The sequence below is a fragment of the Rissa tridactyla genome, chromosome 2 (genome assembly GCF_028500815.1).
Source record: "Rissa tridactyla isolate bRisTri1 chromosome 2, bRisTri1.patW.cur.20221130, whole genome shotgun sequence".
NCBI lineage: Eukaryota > Metazoa > Chordata > Aves > Charadriiformes > Laridae > Rissa > Rissa tridactyla.
In genome coordinates this window covers 114,956,159-114,978,057 of record NC_071467.1, presented here as the reverse complement: position 1 = coordinate 114,978,057, position 21,899 = coordinate 114,956,159, and the positions used below count along the sequence as shown (strand labels likewise).

The following is a 21,899-nucleotide window of genomic DNA, read 5'->3' as shown; positions in this document are numbered from 1 at the left end:
TCATATTCATACAGCTAGAGAAAGTCTTTACAGCATTTCAAAAGTACATCAATCTAAGCAGGTCCGTGGCTGGGAAATAGCCGTATATTTTATACCTTACTAGTGACTGGATCATTGGCGATCCATTGATCGCCAGTGAAAAAACACTAATTTGGGGAGCAAGCTTGTAGACTGCAGTGCACACTTGCAAAGTTGTTAAAAGTTGCTTCCTAAGTGAAAGTCTTAGTTGAAAATGGGGGGAAAAAAACCCAAAGGAGATATAATTAAAATAGCACAGCCTGCTGTGTTGACAAAGTATTAAGGTAAGCAACATGTAAAGCTCAGATTTGTATGCAATAAATAGTCAATAAACGACCTATAGAAAGAGAAAAGACTTTGATTTTTCACATTTTGGTTTCCTTGTTTTACAGACAGGCGATATCTAATGACACAGCTTTGTAAGGGCTGAGAGAGTCCGAATAGATAAGCTGGGAGAAAAACTTAGTTACCTCTGTGCAGATGAACCAACTATCGCGGGGCTGGATATGAAGGGAATTTTTCCAGAGGACATCTTATTATAACAGCACATGGCAGGGAGTCAGAAATGCTGCGCATAAACTGCAGTGCCCTTTTGTTTATTGATAAGTGCAAGAATAGAGACTGAGACAGGCAGCTTAGCCCAGGCACGAACGCTGCCATGAAAGATAAGGTAGCCAAATGTGAAACCTACAATAAATACAAGAAACAGAAGGTGACAAGTAAAAAAAATGACATTAAAACTCTGGATTTGAGAGTCCAAGTTTGGGTAAGGGCTTACTTGGACTTAAATGGGAAAGCTTAGCCCTGCTCAGGGAAAAACAATATTTAAAAAAAGAAAACCTGCTGCACAACATACCAGGTAATGAGATAGGAAATTCTCAAACAGTCTTTTACCAGCCCTCTTGTGTGTTCACTTTTACTAAGTTGTCTGAACGGTCCAGAAATACCAAGGGTTTTATTCAGTTCCAGCATTAACATATTCCGGCAGACGAGAATGTCATTCTCTAAGTGCCCACTGGTTCTATAGATGTCATCTTAGTGCCAGCAAAATTGCTGTATAGCATTCTGCTACAGAATGTAGCATTCTGCTGTACAGAAACCTGCTACAAAGCGAAAGAAACAGCAAAGTGAGATATGACAACAGGAAGAATTTCTTGCTCGATGTCCATTGCAACATGGATTACAAGATGTAGGTGATACATCAAATAGTACAGGATGACTCTTGCTTGGTCTAGTTGGAAACTTAGTCATATCTGTAAGATCGCTGCCCGAGAAAAATATTTATTTGCCAGGAAAAAGACCATGCAGGCCAAATGCACATTTGCACAGCTTGTGAAAATTGAATAGTTATCTAGAAGCTGTGAAAATACGGTCCATGCACTGCTTCCTAAGCAGGCCTGCGTGGAGCACGTGCATGCATAACCCGCGGTGCTGTGCCGTGATCCTAATGGTCTCCTGTAAAGCATCCTGTGATGTTAGGGCCAAGAGAGCACTCATTTATCGCGAGTTCCAGCTTTTCCGAATGACCTAAGTAGTGTGAAAGTGTACAGAGCTTTGTATTTCATTTCCAGGTATTTAAGCCTGCTTTTTCCTAAACAGCCTTTGGGGAGGGAAACAAATCAGATCAATTGATCTTTAGAGACCTAAAGAAATTAAATTAGTCTGGAGTCAGTTACTGCACTAAACCATCCAGTAATTGGATTGCTCCTTGTAACTGATTGAAAACAGCCTCTATCTGTAACAATATAGGGAGCTTTCCTTTATAGTAGATCTGAGAGAAAAACACATCTTTTTATGACATGATGACAGAAATTGCACTTTTTTAACCTAATTGAATATGATTTTATAAATATGTGACTTTAACGATTTCAGGCTTCCCATTCTAGATTTACGATCCCCGTGTAGGAAATTCAAGCTGCAAATGCCTTTAGGATTAAATCTGTTTGAATTATATAAGTTGGAGTTAAAATAATGTATGTAAAGGTAGTGAAATTTGCAAAATGTTAGAGGAGGTAGGCAACAGCAAGGCTGTTGAAGTGCCTGTATATTCTTTTGTTCCTGCCTAAATACCTTACAACGGTTTCCTTATATATGCAAGGCTTCTACCCGCTGAAAAAATCTTTGGTGAGTTTGGTATATACCAAATTTTCAGTAGGACGTGAGATTCCTTCCACAACCCGTTCTCTCCATACAGTACTTGTGGTAATCTATTTACGGTAATGGGGCAGACTTTATCTGGGGCTACTGTGATTTAGATAAGTTGCCGATTCACCTTTTGATCTTTTTATGTGGTATTTACATTTCCTCTATTATAAAAAGGCCCCCACAGTGGTTGTGATTGAAAAACCGAACACTTAGCAGCAATTGTCAGAATGTGGAGCTTAATGTACTGTGGTGTTGACTATGGGATGCCAGTCATGTCGATGAGCACGATCCTTTTTAAGGGTAACCTTTGTGAGAAGGACTAATGCAGGTTTTACGAACAATTCACTCTGGAGATAGGCTTTAAGGGAATATCTTTATGCTTCTGCTTAAGAAAAAACTGACAAAGACACGAAGGATGCAAAATCAGAACCCAACAACTTATTTTTTTTTTTACCTTGAGCCTGAATTTATCTTTTGAGTTGTTGTGAGGAATTAGCCTTTTAAAAATACGTAGGTAAATAAATAAAACCATTGCAATTAAATACCATGCAAACAATCCATTGAAAAATGTGATTGTTTCAAGAATGTGAGTCAACAGAACTACTGAATCATAAAATAATGACCAAACAAGAACTGACAGATCATAATCATGATCTGAACGTTGCTCGTCTATTTGATCCAGCATGTGATAGGCAAGTTGAGGGTGTGGACTTGTAATGATTAGAGAGAGCGGAGGGAGCATACCCATCTGCACAAGTCCAGTAATGCTTCTGGGAGGTAGATACATACTTCAAGAAGCAATATCTTGGGTAATGGAAGAGTATGGCTGCACACGCAAGGAATTCTTAGGCAGAGAAAGGAAGGACTGGGGGATGGGGGAAGTAAGTAGGAGAGCTGCATCCCAGCTGGATTTGCATGGTAATCAGATTCTGAATTTTCCCCTGAGGAACTTCATGTCTGAGATGTGGAAATACATTGTACGAGCTTACAAGGCTGTAAGCGAAATGGATACCAATACCTGGATATGAGCACTGCCCTGTTGAAGTAGTAGTCAAAGCCATGTGCTTAATGATGTGCTATCCACAGCAGTCCTCTCTTCCACCCCTTCCCTGCTCACCCCACAGAGCTGCCTTCCTCCCCATTGCCACTTCTTACTGCTGGTCTAGCAGAACTTCAGACTCTTGAAAGCACCCCATCAACACCCAGAAACATATTGTCTCTATGACCTACTCCCATGTCCATGGTTAAGCAGAACTTTGTCATAGTTCTCCTCCAACAAGTCAAACTCGTCAGCTGATCTTTTATCTGTGGTTAGTTCTCAATCTGTGAATGTTGGCGACCAGCCAGGGGAGATCATATCCAATGTTTAGGTTGGGAGAAGAAGTGAAGTCCTGACTTTAGGGAGAAATACCAGGGACTCACTTGGTATCTGGTGCAATTCCAGATGTGCTCAGGTTGCTCCAGCCTCCAGCTGCTGCTTCAGAGGGGTAGATGGGTTGTCTATATTTCCTGTATCATCCCTTCTGTTACAGATGGCTTCGATGTCTGAAGACATCTAGAAAGCACTACCTGCCTACATTTAGACACCTGAAGCATTCCCTTGAAATCTGATTCCTCCAACTCTGCTTACTGTTAGCCAGGCAAATGTTTCTTTTCTCCAGCAGAAAACCCTCCATGACAGCTAAAATATCTTCAGTTCCCAGGCTTTTAAGCACTCATGCCCTAGCTCATTTTCCACTCAGGTGTTCTGTTATCTATCTTTTTACTTGTGCACAACAGTATAAAAATGCTTCATTTTGTTAGTGTTTTCCAGTCACCTCATGCAGGTGTACTGCGTCCATAAGGGGAGGAGATGATGTCAGATCAGACTCCCGGTTTCCAATCCAGAGGAAGTTTTCCAGGGACTTCCCCCAGTCCCAGCTTTACAGCACTGTTCCGTCCTCACCTCCCATCCTCTGCCTGGCAGTCAGAAATAAATGGTTGCAGTCACTGGGTGAAGTGGAGCTCTGTGGGACCCGCTATGTTAGAGTTAATTGTGTCACTGTATTTGGGGGAAAAAAGATACAGAGAAAGAGCTTTGACATACATTTGCAAGTGTGTGCTTTTTTCCAAATCAGAGACGAGAAATGTTAATTTTTGCTTTTTTTTTTTTCATTCGCTGTAAAAAGCTGTTTTTCTCATTTTTATTTGCAGTTGAGAGAAGTAGGGTGGGTATATTTAATAATTTCATGCTCTTTCTCCATAAGTATCATTACTTTTCCCATGTTATGGCTTTAGCCAGGCTACTTCACTTCCATGCCTATTATAGCTCTTCCAGAATTGCCATCGGTAGCCAGATGTTTATTGCGAGGGTACCAGTAAACACCACTTTGGAGATACACTTGTTATTGCCCCTGCAATCATCAAACCCTAGATTTTTCATAATTTAATTCTCCTTTCACTTCTTCCTTTAAATTGTATGTATTCTTGGAGTATTGCATTCATCCAACACTTCTCCAATAGTTTTGACTTTGAGTTTGTGAAAGTGTTTGGTGGCTCTGTATTAGCTTTTGGGCCAAATTAAACTTCAGCTTACGTGAGCCAATGTAGTTTGATGGGCCCTGGTTCTTCCCCAGTTGGAAGTGGTTCAGCTTTAACCCAAGCAGTGGAATGGAGCTACTTTGTTCTGGTCAAGGATTTGGTCTGTACCATTTCGGAACTGAATTAGGTTCCTAGGGTCGGTCCGTAATACTCATCTACAAGTATAAGAGCAAGTATATGCAGAAAACTAATGTGTCGCTATGTTTGTGCCTGCGTAATATAGCAACTTAAAGCCAGAAGAACATGAAGGCTGAGTGATATCTCAATAGTGGTTCTGACAGTGTTTGTTGTTCGCTTAGAGCTGCCATTATGGATATGTATTTGTTCCTCCTGCTGCATTGGGTTTTTTTGGTTTGGGTTTGGTTTTTTGTTGTTTTGTTTGTTTTTGGTTTTTTTTTTTACAGACTTGTTTTTAGCACTTGCGTCTTGGACAAATTAGTCATCTTTTCCCTTAAAAAAAAAAAAAGTTCTACTACAGTGCGACTTCCGACAAGTTTATTTTTGTGCCTTCTCAGCCCATTTATTCCATCTGTCTTCACCTCACCTCACTTCTGATGTCTTCTGTTATCTGGGCTTTCTTCCAAACATACTAACTGGCAGCTACAAAAAAAGGAAACCTTTGAAATGCAGAACTAAAGAAGTCATTCAGGCTGCAAACTGATAATTCATACACTTTATATCCTGTTCTGTATTTTTCTTTGTGTTGAACTGAATGGCCAAGCAAAACATGGTTGTCAGTTTTATTTTTTTATTTTCTTTCTGTTCATTTTTTTTTAATTAACATTGCCCTTTTTCTTGCAAAGAAAAAGACAAAAAAAAAAAAAAACAAACCAAAAGAAATAAAAAAACTTCATGACACCAGGATCAGGGAGCAGATTCTGAGGACACCCTTACCTTTTTCCTTACCTAACACTTGGCTAGTAAGGGCAACAAGAGAAAACAATAACAGGTTGCTCAACTCTGCTCAGAAATTTGTACCTCTTGTAGCCATTCCTGAGACAGTAACTTCTGCTGAGGATATGAGTTCAGAGTGCCTGCCTCTGCCACCTGCTCTTTCTCACCGCAGTCTGGCTTTTGCACGTTGTCTTCAAAGGAGGTTGAACCTGGCTCCCAGTGGAACGGGTGGCTGCCTACTACATCAACGCCATCCTCTTTGGAGCCATGGTATAGGTCTAAGATGGATACTAACCAAGGCCTGGCTCCAGCAAGCTAGTTCTAGATCAGCTTTTCTAACGCCTTCTGCCAAAACTACATATATTGCCTCAAGCCTCCTCATCCCAAAGGGAGAAGGCAGGCTTCCTCTCTCCATCCCCTGGCTATGCTCTCTGCCGAATTCAGGGAAACCCATAGCTCCAGGCAGCACCAGTGTTGACAGTGCACTGTGGCCAGGTGAGCCCTCTTCCATATCAGCAGGGGTCATGGTCATGCACTCCAGAATCAGGGTCGTGGCGATCACCAGGCTGCTGTGAATGCACAGCTGAAGCACAGTAACAGCCAAAGGAGCGGAAAAAACGACACGAAGCATCATCAAAGAGATGCCTGCTTCCACCTACAAAGAAGCACTATTCTTTCATCTTGATTAAAGATTCTGCTCAGGGTAATCTGGGACTTTACCATCTCCTGAGAGAATTTCTGTAATCTGGGTTGACAGTAAAAGGAAGTGAGCACCCACACGCAGGGCCTCGTTCCTCAGCCGCTTCCCAAGTCAGCTCTGTTTTCTACCATCTCCCAGTTAATATCCATGCCATGATCTCGAGTTTAGTCTGTAAAGTGTTAGTGAATCATCTGTCAGCTACATCAGGATTTTCCTATCTACTTTTGATCCTCTGAGACTACCCTGTACATACAGGGCACTGTCAACTAAACAAGGACAAAGGCTCAGCTTGTAGCTGCAAGACATAAAGCATCCTGAGCTGGGAAGTATAGTTTTGGAATCAGTTGCCAGCCGGGACAAGAGTGAAATAAATGTTCAGTCAAGAGGTTAAAACCTGCAGAATGGCAAGATGCTCCCCGTGCACCCTAAAACCTTGCTAACTGATAAATTCTCCCAACCCTTTGATTCCTGGTTCAAAATTCCTTCTTTTAGTTCTTGCACAAAGGAGAGAAGTGTTCCGTTCATAATAAGCAGGGGTTTGTTGACAGGGCTGGGCTTAAGGTGTGTTTCTGTGAGAACGCAGATCGTTGGGAACAGCCTGAGCTCCTTTTCCTTACTACCTCGCCTCACATTTGTCCTGCCTCAGCATCTTCTCCGTGGGTGTGCTAGCCAATACGAACTTAGGTTTTTTTCCTCTCCACTTGGCACAGGGTTCCTTCTTCTTTTTCTCAAACAGCTTCAGCCCCTGACTCGTTCTTCTCCAGCCTGTCATCTGCTACTATTATCCAGTTGTACACACAGCACAGCCTAATCACAGTAATATATTATGCCTATGTGTGTGTTTTCTCCCTCCTCTGGGTATTTACAAGATATCTGTGAGTTGAAGAGCAGCCTGGAAGACTGAAAATTCTTGGTAGACCACACAAAAGAATTTGACAGAAAGAAGACATCTTTCCTTTATCCATCTGGCAGCTTGTGATCTCTCAAAACAAAGTTTATTGCTAATTTATTGCTGATGGAAGAAACTGTGGAGTTCTCAGATACACTAAAAGTTAAAAGTTGTCAGGTCCAAGTATTAGATAACAAGTGTCTGATCAAAAACTGAGTAACAGGAGTACAGAAGTTGAGCACTGAGTAACTGGAAGTCACTTTATTCTTCAGCCAGTTTAGTGTGGATCAGCTCAGAAAAAAGCTAAAGGAAAGCTTTAAAAAAACTCCACCATACTCTTCACTTGTTGGTTTGGTTTTGTTTTTATTAAGCAGAATCATAAAATGGCAAATATTGATTTATCATTCAGTAATTTATAAAATTATTTCCATAAATCCTTTGAACCGCATTGAGATATCTGACAATGTTACATACAGAACTATAAAGCCAGAGGTTTAAATTAATGTCTTTGCCTCTTAGCAGTAGTAGTATTATTATAATATTTTGGGACTTTAAAAAAAATAATTTATTGGTCCACTCTACAGAGTACCACATTCTGGATATCCTAAACGGTTTACACTTCCGTTAACAGAATTTTCAGGAAGATTTTGAGATTTAAGTCCTTTTGGCCCTGGTTGACAGAAGGGTATAAGCAGGATCCTATGTTCCAGATTGCCAGCTTTGTTCCTGCATTTTGAACTAGATTTCACAGGCACTTAAATCTTGTTGTTAAAATTTTGCTTCCTCCTACACATCAACTTTGGAGCAAGTCCCAGAGCACCTCTGTCTTTAAAGTGTGGAGGAGGCTCAGCTCCTCTTTCCAACTTGTGTGGGAAACTCCACATGTTTCCATAGATAAATGATTTGCAAGCCCTTTCTTCTCCATAAAGACTTGATCTCTGGGTAGTGTTCTCTGAGTATGAAATATTTGAGCATTGTGCAGAGGCCACCACCTCTTCCCTTTGAAACACAATGGGAAGGAAAGGTTATCCCTTAATTTGTAGTTAGGTCACTTGTCCCGGATGGGGGAGACCCGAGTGCAGACCTCAGCTCTTGTTTTGCTAGGTGGAAGAAACAGTGCTTCGTGGGATAAGTCAGAGATGGGCTTCATGAGTGGAGAAAATACACCACTTCTTGCTTTTCTTTGTTTCCCTTTGCATGCTTAGTTTCCCGCTCAGCCTTTTGCATTTCATAGGTCTGTTTGGAGGTTTATATGCAGCACGTGTTGCATGTGGAAAGAAGAGTGTCCGCCTGAAGGCTGTGGGGACCAGGTGCCTAAATTCTGGTGTGAATCTCAACGCTTTACGCTCATGAACCACAGCCTCAACCTCTAAAAAGAAAAATTAGTAGGCATGTTGTGATTATAGCGTAAACCACTAACATGATTCGGCAAGATAAGCATGTACAGTTTTGAATATTAAATCCCAGCTGCACAAAAGGAACTGCTTTTGTGAAATTAGTTGCTTTCCATGATCCAGGTTTCCTCGTTAGACTGTTCCCCCTGCCGTAAAAAACTTCACTTCTTGTGCCAATGAATGAGATTAATCTTCTAAAACCTTTAGCACACTACCTGCAACATTACAAATAAATAAATAAACCTACCACATAGTTCCCTGGTTTCAAACTTTGCAGATTCAGGGTTCACTAAGAAGTCATCCCTCTTTTTCCTTTAAAAGAAGACAACCATATAGAATAATAGAGTTCTCTGTCTAGCATACAAGCCCATCTGGAAAGAATTTACTCTGCAATAATTGTGGGCATTTGATTTAGCTTTAAATCCCTGTAGGTAATTCGAATGTAAATTTATTGGGGTGAATTTATCCCTAAACTGCCATTGGATCCAATGTTTTAGAGATGAATTTGGCCCACTGCACTAAAACTAGAGCCTGCATTGTTTCTGTTGCTTCAGGATATTGTTACATGCTGTAATGTCTGTCATTACAAGCAGACCTTTATTAGAAATAAAGTCAATAGAGACAATACAGACGATCACCTGAATCACATTTATTTTAAGACATCTAAAGATGAGTAATTCTTTGGTTATGAATATGTTTATAGACTGGTATCTAAGTCACTCAGACAAAACTGGTCTAATTAATTATTCTGTTATTCTGTACTCATCTGAGATAGTCTTTTTTGTTAAGTAAAATTCTTTGCATTTCACATTCTGCTTCAGAAAAAAAAAAGTTTCAAGAGGCATTCAGCACATAATGTAAACAATGCCATCTGTCTTTTTCTTTGTAAAATCTTCTTTGAGATAGCCCCGATATGCCTACTGTTTTCAATCACTTAAAAGGCAGTAATTCAATTATATCATCCTCTATGTAGGAACTGCCATTGCTTTCAGTCCACTTCCAATCCTGACACAAGTAAATCACTTTGATAAGATCCCCTTTTTATTTATTTTTTTCTGAGGAGACTAGCATAAGTAATGATGCCAGTGATAGACCAAGGACAAAATGACCATAATGGGCTTTCTGTAGGAAAGGAAAACATGTGCCATTGTGATTTATCATGTTACTTGGAAAATGTTTTTCCTTGGAATTTCTGCAACAGCCACACTCTCCGAGCTAAGGGCATTAGCAAATATGAATCGTCAAATGGTAAATTCAGACAAAACCTTCAGTGAGCAGCAGATTTAAACAGCTACAGCTACCTAGATTTCTTAAACAGGAACAGAAGGTCAAAGCCATTTTGGAAATGTGCCTAGAAAGTATTCATCTTTGGTATAATGCCACCTACTTACATGGAAATGCGCTAGCAATGTGTAAGGTTGGATCTTCCTTACAAACTGCTATGGCTTATCGTGCAGATATGCCTTCCTTCTATTTAAAAATTGTTTGGGCGACTTCAGTGCTTTGTGCCACCAGTGAGGCGGGGGCCTGGCAGACACGTCTAACCTCCCAGAATAGACGTGGCACGAGATCGGTAGTATCTGTAGACTTCCTGCTACAAACTGGCCTTGGCCCTGATGCTGAGAGAGCAGGGTTAGAGCTGAGCTGTCTCTGGACACATCTATCTCTTGCCCCTGACTTCAGAAAAATGGGAAAGCACCAGATGAGGTGGTCATGTGTGATGTGAAATCTTGCTTGAAAGGAGCTGGACCACAGGTGTCCCTCTGAACCCAGGCTGATCACTCAGCACAAATAACCCTAGAGCTTGCATTTTCAAATTTGTGAAGAGTGCTGGTCTTGTTTTCCCTGTCTGGAAGCACATCCAGAAAATGCAGTGGGAAGTTCACTCTACTTTGCTGAAGAAGCAGTACCATGCAGGTAAGAGGTGATCAGCAATGTTAAAATACCACAAGCCAAGTTCAGCGTTTCAGTGACACACTATGAGGTAACCCTTTTGTTAAGTAATTTCAGAGAGCCTGTGGGAGAAAGCTGTGATCTGGAGAGGGGAAAAGGCAGCATGTTCATGGTATTTAGCCTAATGAATTAGGAGGCTGTTTAGGATGTATTAATACAGTAGGTTGTTTCCTTTCACAGAGAAAGCGTGGAGAGCCTTATCCAAAAGCATTCCTATGCCCGATCCCCCATTCGAACCTATGGAGGAGAAGATGATCTTGGAGATGACAGCCAGGCAACACAAAGCAGAGGTAGGAAAATGTGCTCATGAAGTAAACTTTGGTGACCTGGTTATGTGCGATAATTAGGAGGACCACAGTCAGACCAAAGCATTTCTCTGGTGTGTCTCTCCGCCATGAAGTCCTATAATGAAGAATAGTTCTTGTTACCTTATGGCTCTTCTGGACATCTGATATGCCCATGGCACTGATGTGGGTAGCTAGCTCAGGAGGCAGCTCTAGAGGTGCAGCCTTTGCCAGCAGAAGAGAACTACCTCTGCTTCCTCTGCAAAACAGGCAACTTCTTTACCATGCTGCTGAGAACAAGCTAACACTTCCCATCGCTTGGCAGACCTACTAGCTCAGACTCAGCACCGTTTGTGGTATAGATGTGCCATTTGCTGCCCCTCCAAGCCTTCTGTGAACAGAACACTTGAACAGTTCTGACCATCTGCAACCAGGTTAACCTGCTTTGCCTCTACAGGAAGAAAAGTCCATAGCTCCCTGGAAAACTGATGTTTAATTGTTGTCTCTTGCTCTCTAAAAGGTGCTTTTCCTGCTGAGGCAATTCACCTCAAATGCTTTATCAACTTGGTTTGTCTACTTTAGCAGTCACAAAAGTAGTAGCAAGACAGAATTGTTCTTTGTGGTGATACTCACTGGACCAATTGCATCTGTCGTACTTTGCCACTGGAGATAGATCTCAAACCCATCCTGTGGGATGGCTGACTAGCATAAACTTGTGTTGCGTTATACTTTGCATGTTGACTTCGTGACCTGCCTGATAGGCAACAGCCACTTGAGGTAAAGCAGTTCTATCTGCCTTCCGACTGGCAGTGCCCTTGTCTTGTCCTCTAACTTCATACAGTGTTGCTAAGATAAGAGCATTATTTCTGGTCATAAGCTCTTTGGACTTGTGCAGGGAAAACACACTTATTTTTAACCATGTGTTGCTCTTCAACAAAACGTGATTAGGTGGGCTTGTTCACACATGTCTATTCTAAGAGCAGTTCCTTAGATTGCGGAGTTTCTGGAGCAACTCCTCAGCTGGTACGATGCCATCATTTCACATACTTCCGGGGGATTACCTCGCTTCACATCAGTTTAGATCCTAGACCAGTTATTGCTGAAGACTTAAATTTTCCTTTGCCAGAAGTGCCCAGAGCAAGGCATCTTCTCTCCAAGAATTAAATTTCTCCCTGGTGTGGTGTCCTCCTTTGGAACCAAGTGAACCTCAGTATGAGAGCTGGCCATTAAAACCTTTCTCTTCTGAAGAGAATACCAAGGAAGGTGTCACAGGAGGAAAGAATAGTTTATTACACTTAATTTTATGTGTAATATATACAGAGTACAGTTCTGCATTTGCTCACAATGTGGCAAATGAGTAAGTGAGGAAGATGATGAGTTGTGGCAACCAACTTTTTTCTAATCTGGGAGCCATATGCTAGCGTTAGGATGTGGTTGTTCTGGGCAACCAGAGACATGCACTGAGGGTAAAATATACTGCTCTTGCAGATGAGTAATTGGTACTGCCTTCACTCTCTGTTTAGGTCTGGTGTCCTTAAATAAGGAAAAGTCCTCCAAGATATGCGGAGAGAAATAATGATCTTATTGAAACTCCACAGACATTTCCATTTCTTCTGATGCATTTTAAAACTACCTTGCATGCAGAATTGAGGGATGGCCTTTGATACATAAGAGAGTTCACAGCAAAATACATACACGTCGCTGGGTAGGGTGTGTTATAAGCTCTCTGAGGCCCCGACTGCCTCAGAATTACTAGAGCACATTTCCTTGGTGCTGGCAAATGTGGTATGTGAGACTTTTTGGAGTAATAAATTGCAACTAGAGACCATTGCTGTTAGAGGAGGAAAGGGAGCTCATGGAGGTTTCCTCATAAGAATCAGAGAGTCACAGAATGGTTTGGGTTGGAAGGGACATTTAAAGGTCATCTAGTCCAATCTCCCCTGCAGTGAGAAGTGACATCTTCAACTAGATCAGGTTGCTCAGAGCCCTGTCCAACCTGACCTGGAATATTTCCGGGGATGGGGCATCTACCACCTCTGAGGGCAACCTGTTCCAGTGTTTTACCACCCTCGTTGTAAAAAATGTCTTCCTTATATCTAGTCTAAATCTTTCCTCTTTTAGTTTAAAGCCATTACCCCTTGTCCTATTGAAACATGCCCTGCTAAAAAGTTTATCCCCATCTTTCTTATAAGGCCCCTTTAAGTATGGAAAAACTGCAATAATGTCTTCCCGGAGCCTTCTCTTCTCCAGGCTGAACAATCCCAACTCTCTCAGCCTGTCCTCACAGGAGAGGTGCTCCAGCCCTCTGATCATTTCATGATCATTCATGAAAAGGAATCACATACTTTATTCTGTGTAGAACAAAGAAAGTCTATCACTGCTATTTATTTCTAATTACTTCAGCACCCACCCAGAGCATTCTCAACTCAGCCAATTTCAGCAGTCTAAAGATGGAAGTGGCTAGCCTTCAGTAGTATATTTATCACAAGAGGTCTATTTCCAAAGGGATTAACAAATATGAAATATATAAATCCAATTAAAACTCTTTAATGCATAACGTTTGGGTGCCTGCCTGAGCTCCAGCGTTCACACATGGGATTCATGGTAGCCACCTGAAGGGAGCCAAATGTAAACCTTGTAGGCAAATGTGATAGGACGAGGTGTAATGGCTTCAAAGTGTGAGGGTGGTGAGGCACTGGAACAGGCTGACCAGAGGAGCTGCGGATGCTCCATCCCTGGAAGATGATCCCTAGTTCAAGACCAGGCTGGACGGGGCTTTGAGCAACCTGGTCTAGTGAGAGGTGTCCCTGCCCATGGCAGGGGGGTTGGAACTACATGATATTCAGGGTGCCTTCCAACCTAAACCATTCTATGATTCTATGAAATCCAGATTCACTTCCTGCTTTCCCTGTAATGCAATAATGTTCAAATTTTGTAAAGGGTTTTGCTCTGGTCTGTCAGTATGATGTTATCCTTATAGTTTGGCTCTGGATCCCAGCTTCCCAGCAGTTAAGATTTGGTTCAGTGGTAAGGACAGGGTTTGGTTCAAGTCCGTTTCTACTGCTGAATTGACACAATTTCTCTTTCCTGTTACTGGGCCGTTTTACTTGTTTCATTAAGCAGAGGAGGAATTAACCAAGAGTAGCTCTGTTTCTGATTTGAGAAGATATCCCTAAAGAGATTCATGATTTTTCTAAAATAATTATTTGCATTTTTTCTTTCTATTGTCATTTGCTTACAGTTTTGTACTGAGAATGTGTCTACGATTGGTTAGTATACATAATTCCAATAAGTTTAATTTGACAGATAGTTGTCTTCATATTTTTTTCTTTTCACAATTTGGATGAACCTATCTTCCAGAATCAGATTTATGAAACTAATACCTGTTGTAAAATTTGTTGTCTCAAAATGTTTTGCAATACTGGTTTGAAATTATTTTTTGTCAATTATTCTTGCCAGTAAATTTATTTCTTAAAGTAAGAAATATTTTCTCAACAGATGAAGTTGGACAAGACAGAAAATACAGAAGGGGCATGAGGTGAATTATTGTTTGAATAGGAATAAAAATTAGGAGTTTATTTATAGGACTGTATTGTATTTCCCATTTCTAGAAATCAGACATGTGATGATGACCAGATGCATAGAGGAACTGCAGAGGTGAAGGGAAACATCATCACCAGATTATTTGAAAATGACTATGTATAATTACCCAAACAAATTATTCATTGCTTCCCCCAAATTTTACTGTCAAAATAAAATAAATAATTTGTTCTAACTTCAATAAACCATTTTTCCCTTTTTTATGATTCTACAATATTCAGAGAAAAAGTGTTTTAAAGAGGTGGAAGATTCGTGAAAATAATTTTTGGAACTTTTCAGATTAAAAAAAATCCAGAAGAAACCACTTCCATTTGATCAAAAGTAGGTAATTACCCCGAGAGCAAGTTTTTAATATTTTTGTGCATTTCACTTAAAACCCCACATCTCTTACTATGATTTAGCATTAGCGTTGCTTCTTAGAGCACTGTACACAGTTGAAAAAATAACAAATGCTTTGATATTTTAGAATTTTTTGTTCTATATTTTGGAAAAAGTCAGGTTGAGTGAAAAGATGCAGTGTTGACAAGTTTTACTGGGCTAAAAAAAAAAAGGGGGGGGGGGGGAAGACTTGTAGTGCAAATTACATTTTTCCGCGTTTTTTCCAGACTGAAATTGTAGAAAAAAGTAATCAGTTCTACTGAGGATTTGAGGTAAAAAGCTACAAACACGCCTTCACACCAGGGATGTAATGCAGTGAGATTCCACATCAGAGCAGACGCTTCAGTGTTTAGTGGCAGCATTACAAGTTTCTTCAGTGTGAATATCAAAAATGTCCAATGTGCAATGCTGATTCTACTGTTCAAGCCACTGCAACCAGCTTCTTAAAATGGAAATTTGTCTAAGATGTAGTGATAAAGTGATTATTTGCCAGCGACTGGCAAACAATAATATAAAGAAAGAAATAAGGAGAGAGAAGTATTTGGGAAGTATTTCCAATGACAACTTGTCTTTCTGTGAAAGACTCTTTTTCTCCCTTTTTGCTAATTTACCAGCTTTGTGTGTTGCAGTGCAAATGTCAGGCATTCTTTCTCTTTGCTTGCAGGGTCAGCCTTTACAACATCTGATAACCTGTCCCTCAGTTCCTGGGTGTCCTCCTCAACCAGTTTTCCTGGATTTCAGCATCCACAGTCTTTGAGTGCCCTGGGTACCAGCACTGCATCCATAGCTACACCCATTCCTCATCCCATCCAAGGATCTCTGCCTCCGTACAGCCGCCTGGGAATGCCTCTTACCCCCTCTGCTATAGCCAGCTCCATGCAAGGTAGTGGCCCCACTTTCCCTTCCTTCCACATGCCCAGGTACCACCATTATTTTCAGCAGGGTCCATATGCAGCCATCCAGGGACTGCGTCACTCCTCTGCAGTGATGACGCCATTTGTATGAGTGATGATGTAAGACGAGAGAAACACGAGATTTTTAAATGTGCAAGTTTGGTATGAAAAATACAAGGGACCTTCCTGAAAGGCCTGTGGCAGGAGTGCTGAACTCATAACAAACCAGCTAAGAAAATGCATTACGGATACAGATTCCTCTGTTGAGGGATCACAAGAAGAGAGCATGCAGCTTGGAGCTGCTCACAGATCTACGTGTGACACAGCCGAAATGGATCCCAAAGTTCCCAGGATTTTTGGTCACGTGCAGCTTGTTCCAAAGGTGCATTATACCTAGCGGAAAGAGATTATGTTTGTGCAGCAATGTACAAATTAATTGTGTATAGGTCTTTTTTCATACGCTAGAAGAATTCTGAGAAAGGCAATACTCTTACTCATCTTCATCTCTTCTTGTGACTGACGAACATCTAAACAGAAAAATGTATTGCTATAACTTTGAGCATGTTTTAGGCTATCTCAGCACACATTTGCTGGGAATGGGACAAAGTGGAGAAGGCCACTGTCCTTTTTAAAAGACTGGCTTATATTCACCAAAAGCAGTATTTCTTAGTTGCTACTATAATCCCAAAGAGAAAATCATTAACAAGTCTTTCTTTCTTTCTTTGTTTCTTTCACAAAACACTTATCAGTTCCAAAAAAGAACTGTGTTACAGGACTGTAGCAGTAATAGTCTATTCTGTCCTTCAGTCTAAAAAGAAGTTTGTCCTATATCCTAAGAGGAACAGTTTAACTCTGTATTAAGGTATGATGAAGGAAAATGTTGATTTGGAAAAATCTGTTACTTAAACTTAGAAACCCAAGATATCAAACCTTTAAATCAATGCTTGTTTGCTGCTGCACTTGCCAGTGAAGACCTGTTTCTAGCTGCAAATGTGTACCCAAGTTAACTGAATTTCAGGCTAGATCAGTCTACAGATTCTCTAGATCAAACTATAATTGATGGACTGGTATAGGATGAGTGGGACTGAAGTATCCTTCTACTTGTTTTGATTTTCTTGGGTTTGGTCACAGCTGTTATTATACAAGCTCTTTGGCCAGGAAAATGAGGGTTGTATTGTCTTTTTTTTCCATGTCCCAGTAGAATAGTGGAGTTTCCTTGGGAAAATATCAGTGCAGAATGTCACATGTAATTTTTTTTAAATTCATATCTGCCTTTTTTAAGTTAGTAATTAGGGTTCTCATTCCAAGTATTGTCCACCTTTTCTAGTATGTTATGTCTGATGCAACAGAGGAACTGTAGAGGTATAAGAAAAACTGACCTCTCTGCAGAGAGCTGGCGTGAATCCTCTGCGCTGCTGAAAATAGCACCAGAGCGATGCTGGTTTTCTGCATGGTGGGAGCTGGGATTTCACTGTAAATAAGAAGTCAACCCAGAGTTTCTGTGTAGAGTTGCATCCAAGCTATAGATGATAACACGTCTACTGATAAAAAAGAACTAGCAATCCAATCTCGTCTGGAACACAGAATGGAAAACAGACTTTTTTAGCACTATACTCCCCTAGTGTGTGTTTTGGTATCATATGGTAAGAAGTGGACTGCAGGACAGAGTCACCTACCTCCCACCTCTATGAAGGACAAGGCAAGTCATGTGCCTTTTTTGTCCCGTTGCCTCATCTTACATGCCCCATCACACAGAGCAATGACAACCTCCCAGGCTTTTCCCAGCTTCTGCTGTAGGCCAGTACTTGCATCCCACAGATAAGGGCCATCTTTGTGTTTTTCCCAGTAGATGAATTTAAAATCTTGTCAAATTGGCCATTTTTCAATCACCTCAGCTATCTGCAGTATCATCCTAATTTCCCTTTACTCACTGTTGGACCTGCTGATAAAAACAAATGACCTGAGGCAATTTGCAACTTCTGTGCTCTGTATGTGAATGAAAATGAACTTTTATTTATAGTTTCTGGGTTCAGAGCTACTGCAAGGTGTTCCATAAGTGAACATAATAAGCCAAGCTCTGCAGTATTTAAATAGCTTAGAATCAGACACTGAATTTGGTTTGATGCATGCAAATATTAGATTTTGGTCCAGGCTATCAGATTCACCCAAAAAGTGCATGTTGCAAGGTTGTGTCTACTTATGACCCATTTTGATATAACACCCCTATTTTTCAGAAAATCAGATGATACTGGCCCCACAACAACATAACTCTTCAAGTACATATATCATTACACAGAAATGAGAATTTCTGGGAGATTTGGAAGAAAATTTTAAACCCTCTCCTTCAGTTGCTTGACTGAAGGCCCTATGACGACATGCACTAAAGCCTGTGGGGAAATTCTACTTCTTTTATCTGTCTCCTTCTGCAGCTCCATTAACTTATCTGGAGTTGCAAGGGATATGGTTAGGTTCCGAATACAAGCCAGTAGCTTTAACGCTGATATTTCCATCAGGAAATGGTCGAGTAAGTAGGCAGCTTTTACACGACTCCAGAAAAGTTTGGAACAGGTAGGCTGATTTAGGTACACTTTACAAGTCACATAAAGCCTGCTCATACATTGACCTGTCCTTCCTTTGTGAAGCAAATTTAGAGAACTAAACTGTATGATCTCTTTAGTCCTGTCATGGTCCCTGTTCTGAAAACACCCATATTTGGCATGCAGAAATGCCCCTGGTACCATTTCAGAGAAAATTCTCCAGGGTCTTCCTGGAGAATGAAACTAGATTTTGACAACATCATTTACAAAAATATTAAGTGAAAGACAAGTGCTTTTCACTAGGAATAAAACCTGATGCATATCTGAAAAAATACAGCAGTAGACTGTCCCTATATAAAAACATAATAAGGTGAATTCCTCATCCAAATCCTCTGTGATGAGTTCCATATTGTAGGTGATGCAGAACTATCTGTCAAAATCCACAGCTTGATTTTTCCAGTCAGATCGAGTCTCTCTCAGTGTGCTCATTCCTCCCCACGCTGGTCTCTGGCATATGCTCCTCTCCGATGGTTTCATTCCTTTGCATCACAAACCCACTGGGGTTCCCCACTAATGCAGAATCACAGGCAGATCCCAAGCAAGGGAACGAAGGCAGCTTGTGAGAGCCTCACCTCCTCTTGTTTGCCCTCACAATCCTACCTCCAAAACCTGTTGCGTAGAGTTGAGGTTGAAGGGATTAAGTTCACAGAGACCACAGGACACCCACCGAAGAGGTCTTGACACCTTCCAAGGTTTCTTCTCCCTGTCCCTCTCGCTGTCCTGTGGGCAAGAGGCAGCATGGCAGTGATTCCAGGGATAAAATTCCTGCCCCACTGAAACCAGCGCCAAATTTCTTGACTGTAATGGAGATGGGATTTCATTCAGTATTCTTACCCAAAAATGAAGTCTAAGTGTAAGAACAGTGACTTTAGTGACAGAACAATATAGGAACTCTACTGAAAAGACTAAAAACTGGCTACAAATCAGCTTTAGCATTGATTTAACAATTGGGAGAAAATTAATGTAAATTCGTAACTAATCGCTTAAAGAGTGAAATTGCTTTTCCTAAAAAAAAAAAAATCTGTACTACTTTGACAATAACTGAGTAATTTATTTAAGGAGTTGCTGTACTGCTGTCAAAATTATATCACTTTCAGGACAGAACATCTGTTGCTGGTAGATGGTCTAGGAATGCCAAATACAATCTAGAATTTATTTTCCAATATAATTCACATTTTATATCCCATGAGAAGTGCTCTTCACCTTTATGAGCTCTCTTGGCTGAGCAAACTGGTGCTGGTTTATGTTGTTGTTTTATTTTTTTTTTTAGAAGGGTGGAGTGAACATGCCTGAATATGCTTTTCAAAGAGAATGATAAGATTATCCTCCAAAGTGTTACAAGTACTTTTGGGTGTTTTCTGGATTACCCTTTTATCCATAGATAGTCAACGGCCTCAGGTCTTCAATTCAACAAAAGCATCCCAAAGACTAACAAAACTGACTTAGATGCATCTGTCTGATTTTTTTTTTTACTTCTAAATTTGGAGCCCTGAGAGAAGCTAGACATAAAAAAAAAACATTTTAAATTTGTCTGTTTGGTTTGCAGTATTGCTTTATATGGCCTGAGGCACTGTCAAAGATAGAAAAATCAATGCCACTGGTTTCAGTGGGACTCTTCTAGGTATAAATTGATAAATAATCATAGACCAAGTGGAAAAAGGTGCAGAGTTTCTAATGGAAATGTTTCTTCACGAGTTCAAACGTGGTATGTTGTATGATAGCTAACATACTTGGTAGTCCAGTCTATGAAATGCAATAGCAAATTTTTTCCCAGAAGGCTTTATCCATGGAAGCCGGCACACTGCATGAGTGTGTACACATAAGATGTTGCGGCTTCCAACATCCAGCAAACAGTAACCAGCATTAGAAAAGGAACCTCTTTCAAACTGAAAACATTTTGGCTGGCAACTTGATTATGCACTACATCCTCTTTCTGTGTGCGTACCATAGGGAAACAGAAATATCAATGAAAATTATTGCAAAAACTTTGGGGAGCTTTCCAAAACTGTAAGCTAATATAAATTGTGGTAATTTACCCCTAGATATGGGGTAAAAGCAACAGTGAGATCAGTGTAACACTTAGGGCTCCTCATCTGGGAGGAAGTTGTGACCACAGTGCTCATACTCATCATCTGCAGAGGGATGACATTCACTCACTGCAAGATTATTTTTGGTTTTGGTGACATCTTATTCTCGCTGTTCCTTACAGAGCGTTTTCTGCTGCAGAAGATGTGCTTTCTTTACTAACCACTTACTTGCTGGCCAGAGGATTTATGTATTACTCTGTGATAAACTGTCCTTGCATATAGTCTCTAGTTTATCAAATGACAACTTCTTTTTCTTTATTTTATCTTTTTAAAAGAAAACTAAGCAGTGATTTAAGTAAATTCTAAAGTAACTTTTTATGATAGTTTAAGGACAAGAAATACAGTTTTCTGTATTTTACCTTTAGCACATTTAAACAATCTCTCTTTTTTTATTGTACCTTCAGAAACACGAGGAAAGATTTGGTTTTAAAAAAAAGGAAGGTAAAAAACTGGATGTAACCTCTTTAACAGAATGTACCACAGTTCTGCTGTTTGCTGTGTTGACTTTGTTGTTTATAATGCATTGCGTGAGCACATTCACCATGTACTGAAGTGTGTGTTTGTGTGTATGGGGTGGGGATCGGGGGAAAACTTTTTATGGAAAAAGAAGTTATGAACATAAACTATGAAGCAACATCTAATGAAAAGTTTCTTTTTAAGTGCAATATATTTATTTCTGCTAGAAATATAATATCAACATTATGTAATATTTGAAGCATTAAATGTTATTTGTAAACAGCTTAAAATTATATATATATCACAAAAATTGTACAGAAGTGCAAATGTGTGGATATTCAGTTTCTTTCATTAAAATATTGGGTGTTTTGATATATCATTCTTATTTAGCCAAAGCTTTCTTCTTCTGTTGGGTTTCCTCTAACCAAGTCACTGAGTGCAGTGGAGCCAGTGACAGATTTTTCTGAGAGTGCACAAAATCCGGTAGGGCTTTTCGTCTGCAAAAGGTGGTCTAAATCCTGGATCCATACGGAGTGATAGTTGTACTGTAGTTAAATACAATAGTAGCTTGCATATAGTTACACAAGTGATTTTTTTCAAAGTGCTTTGCAATCATACTTGGAAAAATTGCTGGGTTTGCTACCAGAGCACAAATCAGTGGCTGAAATATGGGGTTCCCACATTCCCCAAGATAACAAACAGAGACCTAGGAAACACAGTCTGAGAAAAAAGTGGAAAGGAATTACGTCTGTTTAGCGTGGAGAAGTGAAAATTATGGGAAGATACAATAAAGTTTTCAAATGTACAAAGAATGTGAAGAAGCAAGGAATAAATTCCTCTCCATATCTGCTGCAGGCTTTTATTTAATAGGATTTTGTTTCTATTTTAATAGCATATATTAAAGCCGGGGAGAGTTACTTGAGACATCTAAGATATTCAAAGAAGAGGGATAGTGAAGCACAGCACAGGATTGCCTAGAGAAGATAAGGAGCCATGTCTATCATTGTAAGTCTTTAAGAACAGGTTGAACA

General features: G+C 40.2%; 1 protein-coding gene across 1 annotated transcript in view; it reads left to right on the top strand.

The window, feature by feature from the left end:
* The window catches only part of TBX20 (T-box transcription factor 20), a 41,153-nt gene extending 19,896 nt beyond the window's left edge, over positions 1-21,257 (top strand). The window contains exons 7-8 of the mRNA XM_054192948.1: positions 10,754-10,863; positions 15,500-21,257. Coding sequence (XP_054048923.1) covers positions 10,754-10,863; positions 15,500-15,840 — 451 coding nt within the window. The 3' untranslated portion in view covers positions 15,841-21,257. The remainder of the gene's footprint in view (positions 1-10,753; positions 10,864-15,499) is intronic.
* Positions 21,258-21,899: the final 642 nt, after the last annotated feature.